General features: G+C 40.9%; 1 protein-coding gene across 3 annotated transcripts in view; it reads left to right on the top strand.

Annotated features, from left to right (window-relative positions):
- HHAT (hedgehog acyltransferase) overlaps window positions 1-17,671 on the top strand; it is a 299,112-nt gene that overhangs the window by 107,091 nt on the left and 174,350 nt on the right. For all 3 annotated transcript variants that reach the window (XM_047077282.1, XM_047077283.1, XM_047077284.1), the window contains one exon: window positions 11,071-11,221. In XM_047077282.1, the coding sequence (XP_046933238.1) occupies window positions 11,071-11,221 (151 nt within the window). The remainder of the gene's footprint in view (window positions 1-11,070; window positions 11,222-17,671) is intronic.

The raw sequence follows: 17,671 nt of genomic DNA on the forward strand, positions 1-17,671 counted from the left end.
TGATAATAAGCAAGTTCGTTATTCTACTTCATGGCATTCTCCCCCTTCTCCTTCCTCTAATTTGCCTCTCCTTTACACTTTGCTTTTTTTCTGTGCTTATAGAGTGAGCAAGGAGGTGGGATTATGCTGACATGAGTCCATTTTGCTCACTGTCCTTGCAGATGCATTTGGTTGGTGTGTGAGGAGGAAGTTGAATATTCCTGGCTAAAATTCAGGGTTCAGGTGGGGACTCTTAATACCACCCCTTTTAAAACTTTGTATTTTAGAAGATTAAAGGCCTTAACATAATTAACCCCTCCATGTATTCATCAGTCACGTTCAACAATTATCAACTCAGGGCCAATTTTCATTAATCTGTAAGCTCTCCCACATCATTGTGAAACAAATCCCAGACATCTTATCGTTATCCGTAAATATTTCAGTAGTATCTCTAAAAGGTAGTAACTACTGTTTTCTTTCTTTTTAAAAAAGACTTTATTTTTTTGTGTCAGTTTAAGGTTTATAGTGAAATTGAGGTAATTGAAATGGAAGTACAGTGAAATGGAAGGTACAGAGATTTCCTAATACCCCACCAACCCCCCACATGCACAGCCTCCCTCACTGTCAACACCTGCCATCAGAGAGGGTACATTAATTAAAACTGATGAGCCCACTTTGACACCCCATTATCACACAGTCTGTAGTTCACAATAGCTTCTCTCTTGGTGCTGTGCATTCCATGGTTTAGCCAAATATTGGGCTATTTTCTTTTGAACATCAGAATCTTCTATGAAGACAAAATATGACAGACTGTAACTATATGGTGGTAACTTATGGTTTTTCTTTAAAAGAGATCAAAAAGGTCACATTTTTTGAGTTCTTTATAGAATGGTGTCTCACCATGGTAGATTGAGGTATAGGAGATGATGGGGATAAAAAAGAGCTTTCTAAGGGATTTGAGAGTGAGTGAAGAAGTGAGAAAGTGAAAATGGTTGAAAGGTAGTTGGTTTTCCATGATAAAGATAGAATAAAGCTCTGGGGAGTGTATGTTAGAGTCCTGTTTGAAATGTCAACTGCTCAGTGGTTGGGAGTTTAGGGACCCATCTCCTGAGTGCATGCAGTCAGAGGGTTTTAGCTCATTGTTTAAGTGCCAGCTGTTGTTGAAATAACGTCTGTGCACCTATCTAAATGGTAATGAAATGCTAACCAAGTCATTTATTTTCTTTTTCTCCTTCTGCAATATCACAACAAGGGGAGAGGGATAAGGCATTTGACATCTGATGTCTGTTTTGAAAAGTGGGGACACAGACACATGTCAGATAGCATGAGATTCTCTTCTCTTCCTTTGGAGGCATTAACAAACTCTAAGGTTTGTTAAGATGCAGTAGAAAAAATTAATTTTTATAAATTCTCTCCTTGGATTAGAACCCCGAGGTGATTGGAGTTTAATGCAGTGTGAACCCAGCACTTCTCTGGGATTTACTACTGTGGAACTTGACTGTTCAATTACAGATACTCCATGTGGTGTGAGGGTAATTTCATGGTGCCTGCTTGAAGAATGGAAGAGATGCCTGCTTGATGGAGCTTTATAAGAAGCAGCAAGTGGCACTATGGTTATTATTGGAACGCCCAACTATTCCCTTTCCTCCCATCCCCAACATCCCTGAGAACGCTGTAATCTCTGCTGACCCTACTTAACCTGTTTTTATGCCCAAGTTATTTAGTGTACAGGTGCCTTCTCAGATGACATACAATAGGTGGGTCTTTCTACAAAGTTGATGTGTGGAAATATGAATTTGTTGAATACTTTCAGGAGGCTGTTATCTGCTTTCTAGAGGGATTCTTTGTTCTTTGAAGGATTTGCAGGAGAATAATTAGTAGTTGATTTCTAGTTCTTTTTGCACATAGATTTTTACAGAGTGCTTCTACTGGGCAACTTTGCCCAGTAGATGCTTCATAGGGAAGCATCAAAATTCAAACTGTAATCTATACCTGGTCTTCACCTGAAAATTTGCTCTTTAGAATTTTTAGGTCATTTGGCCCTTTATAAATCTCCTGTTCCTACCTTACTTCATTAAGTCTTATGTGGCGGTGTGTGTGTGTGTGTGTACACACGTGGGCACGCGTGCTTTGCTTCTGCGTGGGTTTTTTTTTTCCCCACACAGTTTGGGATAGGGAAGGACCTGTTCTGTTATGCTACTATAGTCAGTTTTGAAAAAAAGATTCAAAATTTATTTTGCCATATAAAAATGCTTCTGGAACACCTTGATTTTTACTTTAAGATATGTTTTGTGAAGTATTCAATATTTTTGCTAAACAATTATTTTGACCTTAAGTGTGATTTATTGTGACTATAGCCTTCCCCCCTGTGATGTTAACAGTTTATGATTAAAGAGATTGGGCAAATAGGAATTAATATTCTACCCCCCTCCCCAGAAACAGGTTAAGACTTAACCTAGATTTAAACCTAGTAAGAAGAAAGCCTTCAAAATTAGACTTTTCAATATGTCCAAAGATTAAGCATTTTGGAAGGTAAACTCTCTGAATTAATAACACACTCATTCTGATGCTAAGAGGATCAGAATTCTCAGACCTATGACTCTGGAGTTGCTTACCACAGCATACCACCTTGTGTGTTTGTTTCTTGGGCATCTTTGCTTACAGTGTGCTCCTTGAAGCTGGCTTTCCTAAGGGTCTATAGAGCTCTGTCTCTGCATTTTTTTTCCTGCTTGGAATATCTTCTTCGGCTGCCTGTAACAGCCCCGTCATTATCCTGCCCATCTGGTCTGCCTCTCACGAACTCTCTTCCGTCAAGTCTGCTCTCAGATTTGTATGTGAGTCTAGTAAATATGGTGCACTGAGGCAGCAGACCCTAATTCAAGTCATGACTCTACTACTTATTAGTGGTGTGTGCTCTTAACGCAAGTTTTGTAAACTTTCTGTGTCCAAGTCCCTGTCTGTGAAATGTGGGTGGTAATATCCACAGAGAGGTATGTTCTGAAAATGAAATCTGATGATGGCAAACTGCTTGGCATATAGACATAGTAAGTGCTTAATCATCAGTAGCTGTTATTATTATGCCATAGTGCACTCTCAGAAACTAGTTTCTTGGTGAACTTTCTCTGGCAGTTTTTTTTTTTTTTAATAATTTATTGTCAAATTGGTTTCCATACAACACCCAGTGCTCATCCCAACAAGGGCCCTCCTCAATGCCCATCACCCACTTTCCCCTCTCCTCCACCCTCCATCAACCCTCAGTTTGTTTTCAGTATTTAATAGTCTCTTATGGTTTGCCTCCTTCCCTCTCTGTAACTTTTTTTCCTCCTTCCCCTCCCCCCTGGTCTTCTGTTAAGTTTCTCAGGATCGACATAAGAGTGAAAACATATGGTATCTGTCTTTCTCTGCCTGACTTATTTCACTTAGCATAACACTCTCCAGTTCCATTCACGTTGCTACAAATGGCCAGATTTCATTCTTTCTCATTGCCAAGTAGTATTCCATTGTATATATAAACCACATCTTCTTTATCCATTCCTCAGTTGATGGACATTTAGGCTCTCTCCATAATTTGGCTATTGTTGAAAGTGCTGCTATAAACATTGGGGTACAAGTGCCCCTATGCATCAGCACTCCTGTATCCCTTGGGTAAATTCCTAGCAGTGCTATTGCTGGGTCATAGGGTAGATCGGTTTTTAATTTTTTGAGAAACTTCCACACCGTTTTCCAGAGCGGCTGCACCAGTTTGCATTCCCACCAACAGTGCAAGAGGGTTCCTGTTTCTCCACATCCTCTCCAGCATCTATAGTCTCCCGATTTGTTCATTTTAGCCACTCTGACTGGCATGAGGTGGTATCTCAGTGTGGTTTTGATTTGTATTTCCCTCATGAGGAGTGACGTTGAGCATCTTTTCATGTGCCTGCTGGTGATCTGGATGTCTTCTTTAGAGAAGCGTCTATTCATGTCTTCTGCCCATTTCTTCACTGGATTATTTGTTTTTCAGGTGTGGAGTTTGGTGAGTTCTTTCTAGATTTTGGATACTAGCCCCTTATCCTGTATGTCATTTGCAAATATCTTTTCCCATTCTGTCGGTTGCCTTTTAGTTTTGTTGATTGTTTCCTTTGCAGTGCAGAAGCTTTTTATCTTGATGAGGTCCCCATAGTTCACTTTTGCTTTTAATTCCCTTGCCTTTGGAGATGTGTCAAGTAAGAAAGTGCTGAGGCTGAGGTCAGAGAGGTTTTTTCTTGCTTTCTCCTCTTGGGTTTTGATGGTTTCCTGTCTTACATTCAGGTCCTTCATCCATTTTGAGTTTATTTTTGTGAATGGTGTAAGAAAGTGGTCTAGTTTCATTCTTCTGCATGTTGCTGTCCAGTTCTCCCAGCACCATTTGTTAAAGAGACTGTCTTTTTTCCATTGGATATTCTTTCCTGCTTTGTCAAAGATTAGTTGGCCATACATTTGTGGGTCCAATTCTGGAGTCTCTATTCTATTCCATTGGTCTATGTGTCTGTTTTTGTTCCAGTACCATACTGTCTTGATGATTACAGCTTTATAGTAGAGGCTAACGTCTGGGATTGTGATGCCTCCCACTTTGGTCGTCTTCTTCAATGTTACTTTGGCTATTCGGGGTCTTTTGTGGTTCCATACAAATTTTAGGAATGCTAGTTCTAGCTTCGAGAAGAATGGTGGTGCAATTTTGATTGGGATTGCATTGACTGTGTAGATTGCTTAGGGTAGTATTGACATTTTAACAATATTTATTCTTCCAATCCATGGGCATGGAATGTTTTTCCATTTCTTTGTATCTTCTTCAGTTTCCTTCATAAGCTTTCTGTGGTTTTCAGCATACAGATCCTTTACATCTTATACCACATCTTCTTTATCCATTCATCAATCGGACACGTGGGCTGCTTCCATATCTTGACTATTGTAAATATTACTGCTTAAATATATTGTAGAAAAAATGTGCATGTATCCCTTTGAATGAGTATTTTTGTATTTTCTAGGTAAATACCCAGTAGTGCAGTTGATGGATCGTAGGGTAGTTCTATTTTTAATTTTTTGAGGAACCTTCATACTGTTTTCCAGAGTGACTGCACCAGTTAGCATTCTACCAACTGTGTAAGAGGATTCCCCTCTTTCCACATCTTCTCCAATACCTGCTGTTTCTTATGTTGTTGATTTTAGCCATTCTGACAGGTGTAAGGTGATAGATCATTTTGGTTGTAATTTGCATTTCTCTGATGGTAAGTGACGATGAGCATCTTTTCATGTGTCTGTTGGCCATCTGGATATCTTCTTTGGGGAAATGTCTGTTCATGTTTTCTGCCTACGTTTTAATGGATTATTTGTTTTTTGGGTGTTGAGTTTTATAAGCTCTTTGTGTATTTTGGATACTGACCCTTTATTGGATATGTCATTTGCAAATATCTTCTCCCATTCTGTAGGCTGCACTTTAGTTTTGTTGATTGTTTCCTTTGCTGTGCTGGAGCTTTTTATTTTGAGGTAGTCCCAGTAGTTTATTTTTGCTTTTGATTCTCTTGTCTCAGGGGACCTATCTAGAAAAAAGTTGCTGTGGCTGATGTCAATGAAGTTATTGGGTTCTCTTCTAGGATTTTTATGGTTTCATGTCTCACGTTTAGGTTTTCATCCATTTTGAATTTATTTTTGTGTATGGTGTAAGAAAGTAGTTCAGTTTTCCCAACACCATTTATTGAAGGGACATTCTTTTTTATATTGGGCATCCTTTCCTTCTTTGTTGAAGACTAATTAACCATATAATTGTGGGTTGATTTCTGGGTGTTCTATTCTGTCCCATTGATGTGTGTGTCTATTTTCGTACCAGTACCATACTGTTTTGATTACTACAGCTTTATAACTTGAAGTCCAGAATTTTGATGCCTCCAGCTTTGCTTTTATTTTTCAAGATTGCTTTCAGAGTCTTTTGTGGTTCCATACAAGTTTTAGGATTGTTGATTCTAGCTCTGTGAAAAATGCCGGTGGTATTTGGTTAGGGATTGCATTAAATGTGTAGATTGCTTTGGGTAGTATAGACATTTTAACGATATTTGTTCTTTCAATCCATGAGCCTAGAATGTCTTTCCATTTTTGATCATCTTCAGATTCTTTTATCAATGTTTTATAGTTTTCAGAGTACAGATCTTTCACTTCTTTGGTTAGTTTTGTTCCTAGGTATCTTATTGTTTTTGGTGCAATTATAAATGGGATCATTTTCTTAATTTCTCTTCTGCTTCATTATTGGTGTATAGAAATGCAACAGCTTTCTGTACATTGATTTTGTATCCTGGGACTTCACTGAATTTATCAGTTCTAGCCATTTTTTGGTGGAGTCTTTCAGGGTTTTTGTGTGGGGCATTATGTCATCTGCAAATGGTGAAAGTTTTGTTTCTTCTTTGCCGATTTGGATGCCTTTCTTTCTTTTTGTTATCTGATTGCTGAAGCTAGGACTTCCAGTACCATGTTGAATAGAAGCAGTAACAGCAGACATCCTTGTCTTGTTCTTGACCTTAGGGGAAAAACTCTCAGTTGTTTCCCATTAAGGATGATGTTGTGGGTTTTTCATAACTGACCTTTATTATGTTGAAGTATGTTCCTTCTAAACCTACTTTGTTGAGGGTTTTTATCAGGAATGGATGTTGTACTTTGTCAAATGCTTTTTCTTTGTCTACTGAAATCATCATATGGTTCTTACCCTTTCTTATATTGATGTGATGTATCACATTGGTTTGTGAATGTTGAACCACTCTTGCAACCTACGAATAAATCCCACTCGATCATGGTGAATGATTTTTTTAAAGTATTGTTGGATTTGGTTGGTAGTATTTTTGTGAAGGATTTTTGCATCTGTGTTCATTGGAGATTTTGGCCTTTAGTTCTCTTTTTTTTTTTTTTTGTGGTGTCTTTGTGAGGTTTTGGTATCAGGTTAATGAATGAATTTGGAAGTTTTCCTTCCTTTTCTATTTTTTGGAATAATTTGAGAAGAATGGGTATTAATTCTTTAAACGTTTGGTAGAATTTGCCTCTGAAGCTATCTGGTCCTGGACTTTTGTTTGTTGGGAGTTTTTAAATTATTGATTTAATGTCTTTGCTGGTAATTGGTTTGTTCAGATCTTCTTGATTAATCTTTATACATCTGATTCTTATCCTAGGTCTTATATAATAAAAGGTTCTTAAAAAACTGTGCTAGAACACTTACTCTGAGATCTGTTTAAAAAATGTAGAATACAGTATTGTTAACTGTAGGCATGAGACATTGTTATAAAGAACTTAATATAAGAAGAAACTTTTACAAAATGTCTAGTTTGCCTGAATCTGCACTGACTTAGTCATGGAGCATTTAAGCAAAATCTAGAGTAGATTAGATATAGACAAGTTAAAAGTGGCTGGGGTTATTTTCCTTGGAGCAGAAAAGGTTCAGGGATAAAGTCAGGCCATGGATGGAGGTGAGAGCCCAGCATAGGCTGGAGGTTGGAGTGCAGCAGAGTCAGGGCATATAAGCTGGTGGGCACAGAAAACAATGCAGAGACAGCATGCTTCTTGAAACAGAGTGAATCTAGAATCAGTGTCTTAAACTGACTATGAGAGTCTTGAGGGCAGGGCTTGACTGTACAAAGACGGTAGCTATGCAGCTGGCCAGTCAACAGAGTCCAGGGGCCTGTTTTCTAGTCTGTGGCAAATTCTCCCCAATCCTTGGCAGACTCTGGTAAGACACAGCTTGACCCATTCTGGGTTCATGAAGACTTTTCATTAGGCAGATGCTAAGTTGTTTGAGTCTATAGGGGAATCTAACAGTTTAAGAGGATCTAGTACAGTTTGGACCCTTACCTTTACCCATGGGAAGAACTTCTCACTGGACAAGCTCTTCTTTATTGGGCATGTGCCATTAAAACTCCTGATGTTCAATCATGTGGTCATGGGCTTTGAGCAATCTGCAGTGTGGTAGAAAATGCAGGTAGTACGAAAACACCTGTAAGGTAATGTGTAATAGCAGTGTTAATGCTACTTCCTCATGCATGATATAGATGAAAGGATGCTAGAATTGAAATTATAGAGTATTTAAATGGAATAGACCATTTAAAAAATCCTAAGTGCTTTTTTTTAAAATTTGTTTATTTTTGAGAGAGAGAAAGAGAGAGACAGAGACAGAGCATGAGCAGGGGAGGGGCAGAAAGAGGGAGACACAGAATCCATAAAAGGCTCCAGCCTCTGAGCTGTCCGCGCAGAGCCTGACACAGGGCTTGAACCCACGAACCATGAGATCATGACCTGAGCCAAAGTTGGACACTTAACCGGCTAAGCCACCCAGGTGCCCCGAGAATCTGACAGATTTTAATTCCTGTGCCTCATACGTGATAAGCGTACAAAATCCGCATCACATTGAAGGCAGTATTTGGGAAGGAAGTAGCTTGTTCTCCCTGATCTTGCAGCCTGTTAATGGGGAAAAGAAGTTTCTGATGTTTCATATGTAAAAGAGCTCCCAGTGGCTGTAACCTTGCACAGTCTTCCCTGGGTCTTCAAATGCCTTCATTTCTTCAGGCTGATCATTTTCAGTTTTGGAGGCTTTGTGCCCTTTAATTTGTGCCCTGCCTCTTTTAGCTCTGGGAATTTTCTGGCTAGAGTCTGGTGGTTCATTTTAGAGTATTTTAGAGTCCCCTTCATTGCCATCTTGGCCAGTGGAATAGATTTCTTCCCCATTTAGTGTGGTTTTCTGCTCCCACTTTTTAGGTGGTATTGCTAGCACATATGTCCCGCTTCTTGATGACTGTGTGTATATACACACTTAAGACATATAATTATACACACACACATCAGCTTTTCTTTCTTGACTGCTATCAGACACATCCAAGAATGCTACTATTTTATACCCAGCTCTTTCAACACATATGTTTGTAGTCTGGTTTCCAAAGTCTGAGAACCTGTTTGACCACTCCTGATTGGGAAGGAGACAGAGTGATTATTTGGTTCTTTCCTTGTAGGACATGTGGCTTTCAGATTTAAACCACCGTTTGCCTTTGCCCAAACTATATATTCAGACTTATGTGTTTCTTCTGGCACAGAATTGCCATTTACAGCCACACACTCCATTGTAGTGACATTCTTTCCAAGATCTTTGTATAATATGGAAAGATCCAAACAATAATATTTTCTGCTAGTACTTCTTTAAAGCTTAGCTATTTCCTTCTGAATATCCCACAGATAATCCTGCTCAGCTGCACCAACCTGCCCTGCAGTATTTCCCACACACTGGAGAAGGCACTCTTGAGGTTGGACAGCACGTGGCTGCTGGTTATCTTCTCAAGGGCTTCCACATACACTTTGCCCTCAACCTTCTCCTTGTGAGCACCGCTCTGACAAACCCGCCGCATCTCCTCACCTACGTGCTGAGGCCAGTGTGAATGGGGGCCAGTATCTGGCCCAGATCCATGGTACCCCATCGGGCATAGGGCACAGAGGTCAAAGCGGCCAGACAGGGAGCCAGAGGAGAGGTGGTGGTTGGTAGAGCACCCCGAGCCCCAGCTGCAGAAGCAGGTCATTCCCACTGGGGACAGGCAGAGGCCTGTGTGTGTCTCAGACCTCACATCTTGCCCAGTGTCCACATTCTGTGTTCTTCTCATTCTGGAAAGGTGCAATTTAGGCCAAGAGACCATTGTAGCCTGGGGCTCTCCTGGGGTTTATTTTGTTTTGTTTTGCTTTTTTTGTTAATAGCCTTGTTGTGATCTAGTTCACATACCATACAGTTCACCCACTTAAAGTATACAATTCAGTGGCTTTTAGTATATGCACAGATATGTGCAACTATCATCACTGGCAATTTTATAATATTTTCATCACCTCAAAAAGAAACCCTACCCTGGGCGCCTGGGTGGCTCAGTCGGTTAAGCATCTGACTTCAGCTCAGGTCATGATCTCGCATGCAGTCTGTGAGTTCAAGGCCCGTGTCAGGCTCTGTGCTGACAGTTAAGAGCCTGGAGCCTGCTTCCAATTCTGTTTGTCTGTCTGTCTCTCTCTCTGTCCCTCCCTGCTTGCTCTCTGTCTCTCTCTCAAAAATAATATACATTAAAAAAAAAAAAAAAAGAAAAGAAAACCCTACCCTTTAGCCACTGCCTCCCCCATAATCCCATCCCCTACCTCTCCAGTGCTGGGGCCAGTTATCAACTTTCTATTTCTGTTACCTTATTCTGAACTTTCTTATGAATGGAATATAATATGTGGCCTTTCATGACTGGCTTATTTCACTTAGCATGGTGTTTCAGGATTCATCCATGTTGTAGTATATATCAGTATTTCATTCCTTTGTAAGGCAACATAATGTTCCATTGTGTGGATTTACCACATTTTGTTTATTCTGTTGATGCATATTTGGGTTGTTTTTATCTTTTGGCCTTTGTGAATAATGCCACTACAAACATTTGGGTGTAGGTTTCTGTGTGGGCATCTCTTCTTATTTCTCTAGGGTATGTACCAAAGAGTGGAATTGCTGGGTCATATGATAACTTTAAGTTTAATAATTTCAGGAAATGCCAAGCTGTTTTCCAAAGTGCTGCACCATTTTGTGTTCTTGCCAGCAGTATGTCACAGTTCCAATTTCTCCACATCTTCACCAACCCTTGTTGATCTGACTTTTTGATTTTAGTCATCCTAGTGGATGCGAACTCATGAAATTTTGGAAAGATTTGGGGAGGATTTTCCCTTACAAATAGTTTTTTTAAAAAACCATAATGTGTGTGTGTGTGTGTGTGTGTGTGTGTGTGTATACATATATATATACATATATAATTTAAATGCATAAGTATATATATAAAATGCTTTTAAGTGTAGTGTCTGTTAAAGCATCAATGCTAAGAGGTCCTGTTGCCCATTACAACAATAAAGGAGTTTTCAATATTTGTTAATCCAAAATTCTCATTGCTCAAAACCAACGTGGGAAACTTTTTGTAATGTGTGAGGTAAGGAGAAGAGAAGGGAGGGGTGGAGAAGTGGGAACAGACGGTGTGTTTTCAGGAATGGTGCATCTTTCCCAGGAGATTGCTCTACTGCTTACCTCTGTGTCTGATGGGTCCCTCTGTCTTTCAGGAGGACTGGCATTGGCTCAAGTGATCTTCTTCTATCTGAAGTACTTGGTTCTCTTTGGTGTCCCAGCTCTGCTCATGCGCCTGGATGGACTCACACCACCACCCCTCCCTCGCTGTGTGAGCACCATGTTCAGTTTCACGGGGATGTGGAGGTCAGTAGTTTGGTTTATTAAAGCCAAAGCCCTTTGGGGATGTCCAGTGGGAGGAGCCATGGCTTGGCGAGCTTCAAAGGGTTTGGGCCACTGTCCATTCTCTGTCCCTCAACTCAGACCACAGTTGGCACTTGGGTTTCTTCATCTGTCTAATAGGATGGCAATCCGTGCTTTCTGAACCACTCAAAAATACTGTCAGGCTATGAAGATAGGTGAAATAATAAAGTTTCTCTCCAGGTTTATGTACAGATGCACAAAGGGTTATGTTTCAATGGTTTCTTAATAGCTTGGGATATGCTACAAGATACTGACCATTTTATTGCTCTCTGTTTTCCTTGAAAATGACCTCTGTATATGTGGGAGTGTCAATTAAAAAAAAAACAGACTTAGGAAAATAGCATAGGTCCCTGTTGGCATTTACTAGCTCTCAGATCTGGGACAATTTACTAAATTTCTCTTAAGTTTTAGTTCTCTCTTAAATGGTAATAATAATAGTGAAGGTAATAATGCCCACATTCAAGAGTTGTTTTGAATATTAAATAAGCTAATGCAATTAAGGCATTTGGCACACAGTAGATGTTTACAAATGTTAGCTTTTACCCTTTTATTATTCCTGTACTTGGTACCCATGGATAGACAGATGTGTTTTGCGAGTTTTCTTACTCTTCTTGATTTTGCCCCATGAACTTATGGTTGGCCGGAGCTTTTGTTCCAAAAGATCCTTCAGCCCCCCTACTGTTTGTTATTGTTGTTCTCCAGATGGGCTTACTTGCTGCTGTGTGTTTCTTAGCACTTCTAGTATGTAACATGTGACAGGGCTTGGTTTTGCAATTGCAAACCTAAGGTATGAAGCTCAGACTGGGGACTTGGGCAGTCATGGGAATCAGCACTTTTTAGGCACCTCCATTTCCCTCACCCTAGGCTTGGCCCTGCTCACAGTTGCCATTCTGGCTCATTCACAGGGCGCCTTCAGTCTTTCATCTCTGTAGGCAGAAGAGCCAGGGCCCGGGTAGAGGAAGAGCTCAGTGAATATTACCACATCTGATGTTGCTTTTATTTTATTTATTTATTTTTTTTTTAATTTTTTTTTCAACGTTTATTTATTTTTGGGACAGAGAGAGACAGAGCATGAATGGGGGAGGGGCAGAGAGAGAGGGAGACACAGAATCGGAAACAGGCTCCAGGCTCCGAGCCATCAGCCCAGAGCCTGACGCGGGGCTCGAACTCACGGACTGCGAGATCGTGACCTGGCTGAAGTCGGACGCTTAACCGACTGCGCCACCCAGGCGCCCCTGATGTTGCTTTTAAAAAGGGGGTAGATAGCCTGCAACATCCTGGTTTTCCATTGTAACTGATTATAGGTGCTGAGTTTTTTTTAAGCCTCTGTAAATGCATGTTGTTATTGGTTCAGTTTGCTTATTGGGATTAGAAATTTCATGTGGTTATTGCAAGTAATGGTAAGTAATTGCTTTGATTTGCTCTTAATTAGTTCATCAAATATCATAGGTTGCCCAGTTTTAATGACAGGGTTGGAAAATGGTAGAAAAGGGGTTCTCTCTAGCCAGGGGGCCATGGAGTAGTTCTTGGTTAAAAGGTGAGCCTGGTTGGGAGGCTCTGTTAACTTTTGACCTACGTGAAAGTAATGTACTGAATAAGTGGGTTGGGACCCAGCATGATTTGGGGTCACATCATCAGTGACTGGTGTGCACCTAGCATGATTGCTCTCCCTCTTTGTGAATGCTGCCCTAATGCATTTCTTAGGAAGCATATTCTTCTAAAGAGCTTCTCCAATCTTGATTGGCATATTAAAAAACTCTGAATGGGGCGCCTGGGTGGCTGTCGGTTGAGGGTCCAACTTTGGCTCAGGTCATGATCTCACGGTTTGTGAGTTCAAGTCCCGCATCAGGCTCTGTGCTGACAGCTCAGAGCCTGGAGCCTGCTGCGAATTCTGTGTCTCCTTCTCTCTCTCTCTGCTCCTACCCCACTCACACTCTGTCTCTCTCTCAAAAATAAACAAACATTAAAAAAAAAAATTAAAAAAAACAAAACTCTGACTCCTGGGCATGCTGGCTCTAGGCTCCTTGTCCATAAATCTCTGCCCCATTGATTGTCACAAGAAGCAGTTTAGACTGTTGACTCTATTTCACATTCAGAGTAGGCGTCTTCTTGTCCTTTATTATTTCAGTTAATTATTTTTCGGTCCCAAACCCTCTGTTGTAAATACACAACAAAGGCAGAGAGAGCTTATCTGCCAAGACCTTTGTCATGTTTGATTAGAACTAAACTCAAATCGTGTAGACTCCATGTTGTTGAAACACTCTCTCCTCCCTCCCAGTTCCAGTTTTAAGACAAACGGGTGAGAGAGTAATACAAGTTACTGTGAGTGGAGGCTCTGGGTGAGCCCCCGGAGTGATGTGGTCCTAGGAGGAAGTGTTTACAAGAGCATGTGATGAAATAACAAACATGGTCTTTCCTGGGAGTGACCTAGACTTTTATCCTGGCTTTTTTCTAGGCATACATAGGTGTGTAGATTTTCCCTTTCACAATTTTTAGTTTGCTGAAGGGTTTTCCAATTTGCCAGTTATACTTAGAAACACCTCAGCCTTCATTCTTTCCATACAATAACTGTTCCACATTAAGAAAGGAAGGGAGGTCAACTCTGTACTATAACTCACAGTTTTTTATTTTTTTTTAACGTTTATTTATTTTTGAGACAGAGACAGCATGAACGGGGGAGGGTCAGAGAGAGAGGGAGACACAGAATCTGAAACAGGCTCCAGGCTCTGAGCTGTCAGCACAGAGCCTGATGCGGGGCTTGAACTCACGGTCCGCGAGATCATGACCTGAGCTGAAGTCGGACGCCCAACCGACTGAGCCACCCAGGCGCCCCTATAACTCACAGTTTAAGGCTCAGAAGAAGTAGTTTCAAATTGAAAAAAGAATGAAAGCGCTTCCCTTTTTGCAGATGTGCCTCTGCCCTTCAAAGGAAGTTTGTCATGTTCGTGTTCAGGCTCTAGTAGCCTAACCCTACAGTGGGCCTGGTCCCCACTCTCTAACCTTTCTCTGTAAAATGCACGTTGAGGGAAAATAAAGTTGTGAATTTGTAGTTTCTGTTTACATCGAATTTTACATTAATATTTCTGGGCCATCTATTGAGGCCTTGCTGCAGACAGGGAATTTCTTCCCCTTCCTGGATATAGGTCTGAGAAGAATTGAGTTATGAACAGATGTGAAAGCTGGTGATGCAGGTTATTCTGGGCAGTGGCAGCCACTCATATGGTGACACACGGGGCGGAGTGGATAGGAAGTGGAGGGAAGAGGTTTAAAAACAGGCTGTGCAGAATGTCCAGTGGTTACCTGACCTTCTAGAAAATCCACACTGAATGTGAAGTTTAGAGCTGATGATGAGAGATGAATTTTTAGCCTCCCATTTTAAAGGCAGCTTACACACCTGAAAATCGTGCTGACTGATTGCACCATATTTCAGTTCACTTAGCAGTGAAAGAAGACTTGAATCCAGCAGCCTGCTGTATCAGAGGAATCTGAGCACTACGTCATAGAACAGATGAAATTGGCCATCAACAGAGAGATAACATTCCTTGACATCCTAGTTAGTTTAAATTGGTCATGAAAAATTGCTATTCACTTAGATGGCCCATACCTGAAAGTTAGGACTCAGCGTTTTTGTTTTTCCTTCTAGTTCCCTTCTTTCATATAATTCCTGCTCAGATATTTGCAGACGTAACAAAACCCTAAGGAGTATGTGTATTCTCACTTGTGACTTTTCTGTGGCCGTCTAGACCTGAGAAATTGAGAATTTTCTGCTCAATTTTTAGGTTTCATGTTTTAATTTAGATAGGCTGAGATCTGTAATGAGCATCTTTTGCCGGGAGTCATTAAAGATGACATTGCATGTCTGAGGTTTCAAGTTAGAAGTCTGATCATGTCCCCTGATTTGATTTTTAGCTATGGAAGCAAAGTGTGCAAAGTGATAGAATTTCCCATGGCGGCTGGTGAGTTATGGGTCAATTTCAATTATCTCAGGCATCTCGCACAGCTTGCCCTCTGCCTTTCTTGAATTATGATGCTCTCAGGTCTTCATAGGCAAACTCATGTATCACAGCTTATCCCACAGAAATTTGGGCACTGCTAGACCTTAATATGTGGGGAGATCTTTGGGCTGGGGCTGGGGAGGAGCCTGAGCCCCTTCTTTTAGTGAGGAATTGATTGCATCAGCTTTTAGGTCAATAGAAGAGTTTAGGTCCCTCAATGGGGAGTTGGTTAAGGCCTGTGGTAGATGATGAAAACTAGCTATACAAATTGCTGGCTTTACGGTAGTCCTGCCTTTGAATCATAGCTGGCTTCAAGTTGCAGGACAAGATGGAAGCATGGAGTTGGTGAAATATATATACCATGTGTGTCAGCACTGCTGGACAGGCAGCAGGGGCAGCGCGAACACAAAGGGGGAAGGATGGAACAGGTGCTGTTAATAAGAGGTCACTTTGTTTTGGAGGCAGCCTGCTAACCAAGGGCTTGCTGCTTACTAGCTCTGTGACTTGGGCAAATAATGAAAATGCCCTGGGCTAGCTTTTCGTTTCTAAAACGGACATAATAATAGTACTTGCCGCATGGGGGGGATGTGACAGTTGGCTGAGCCTAGTGCTTAGTAGTTCCTTGGAAAGTGGTAGCTTCTTCGTGTTTTTTGTTTTTTGTTTTTTTGTGCTTGAAAATCTAGCAAAGCCAGAGGTGACAGAGAAATCTGCCTGTGGGTAAGCCAGGTTGGGGAAGCAGTGGGCAATGATGGGACTGGCTGCGGAAAGGCTCCAGTCCAGCTCTGAGCCTGAGATGTCAGCTAATATGGTGCCTGACACATCGTAGTCACTCAACAAACAGGTATTTCCTGAGTGAAAGATGCATGATCTCCCCTGCCCCCACACCCTTGAAGAAGAGATCAAAGAAAAATTGGCTTACATGTGAAGTGTGGGTCTAACAATTTATTTCCAGTAGTTAACCTACCATTCAAACTGCATTTCTGGCCATAGAAAATGCCATCTTTGGCCATATTATCCATTTCCTCTGTTATACTGAGGCTCTTTCTGGGCCCATCTTCTGACACCATGCATTCTAGGTTCTTTAACTTTTCTTTAAAATGTGAATGTTTCAATCTTTTCTCTATTGAATGACTTTCCATTAGAATCCAAGAGGGAATTTATATTTCTTTAATGGGTCTGGCAAAAAACGGGGGTGAGTAAAGGAAACATTTCTTCTATTTTTCTTCATTAGAGGCTAAAAATCAACCAACCGCTGCCACCACCACCAAACAAAACAAAACAAAAATTTAAAGGACCTTCATTGTTTTAGGGACAGGAGAATAAGGTAGAGGCTGTCTGCTGTTCTTAAAAAAATTTTTTAACGTTTATTTTTGAGAGAGAGAGACCATGAACAGGGGAGGGGCAGAGAAGAGAGAGGGAGACACAGAATCCAAAGCAGGATCCAGGCTCTGAGCTGTCAGCACAGAACCCAAAGTGGGGTTCGAACCCATGAACTGCAAGATCATGACCTGAGCCGAAGTCAGACGCTTAGCCATCTAAACCACCTAGGTGCCCCCCAGCTGTCCTCTGTTCTCAATGGGCAGGGAAGGAGTGAAACCCTGATCATGGACGATCAGTGGTGCTTGTGTAAAAGGAAGCAATAAGGCTAACATTTCTTTCTTTCTTTTTTTTAAATAAGTGTATTCTTTTTTTAAAAAATACTTATTTTTGAGAGAGAGAGAGAGAGAGAGAGCAAGCAGGGGAGGGGCAGAGAGAGAGAGGGACAGAGGATCCCAAATAGGCTCTGCACTGACAGAAGAGAGCCTGATGCAGAGCTCGAACTCATGAACCGTGAGATTATGACCTGAGCCGAAGTCAGATGCTTAAGCGACTGAGGTTTATTTGTCTGATATGAATATAGTGATTCCAGCTTTTTCTTTAAAAAATTTTTTTTAATGTTTATTTTTGAGAGAGAGAGAAAGTGTGTGAGCAAGTGGGGGAGGGGCAGAGAGTGAGGGAGACAGAGAATCTGAAGCAAGCTTCAGGCTCTGAGCTGTCTGACATGGGGCTCGAACTCACAAACTGCAAGATCAGGACCTGAGCTGAAGTCGGAGGCTTAACTGACTGAGCCAGCTAGGTGCCCTGACTCTGACTTTCTTTTGGTATATTTTTATCTTTTTATTTTTAATATTATAATTCAAATGAGGTTTTTGTAGACAGCATAGAGCTAGATTTTGCTTTTTTATCCAAATTGACAATCTCTGACATTGGGTGTTTAGACCATTTAGGGTTAATGTAATTATTGGTACTGGTTGCATTTAAAGCTACCATCTTGATAGTTATGTTTTTTTAAAAAAAATTTTAAACATTTATTCATTTTTTGAGAGACAGAGATAGATTGTGAGTGGGGGAGGGATAG

Source organism: Lynx rufus, unplaced genomic scaffold (genome assembly GCF_022079265.1).
Source record: "Lynx rufus isolate CCGP_SWC_20201006 ecotype Redwood Valley unplaced genomic scaffold, mLynRuf1.p SCAF_15, whole genome shotgun sequence".
In the NCBI taxonomy this organism is placed as follows: domain Eukaryota; kingdom Metazoa; phylum Chordata; class Mammalia; order Carnivora; family Felidae; genus Lynx; species Lynx rufus.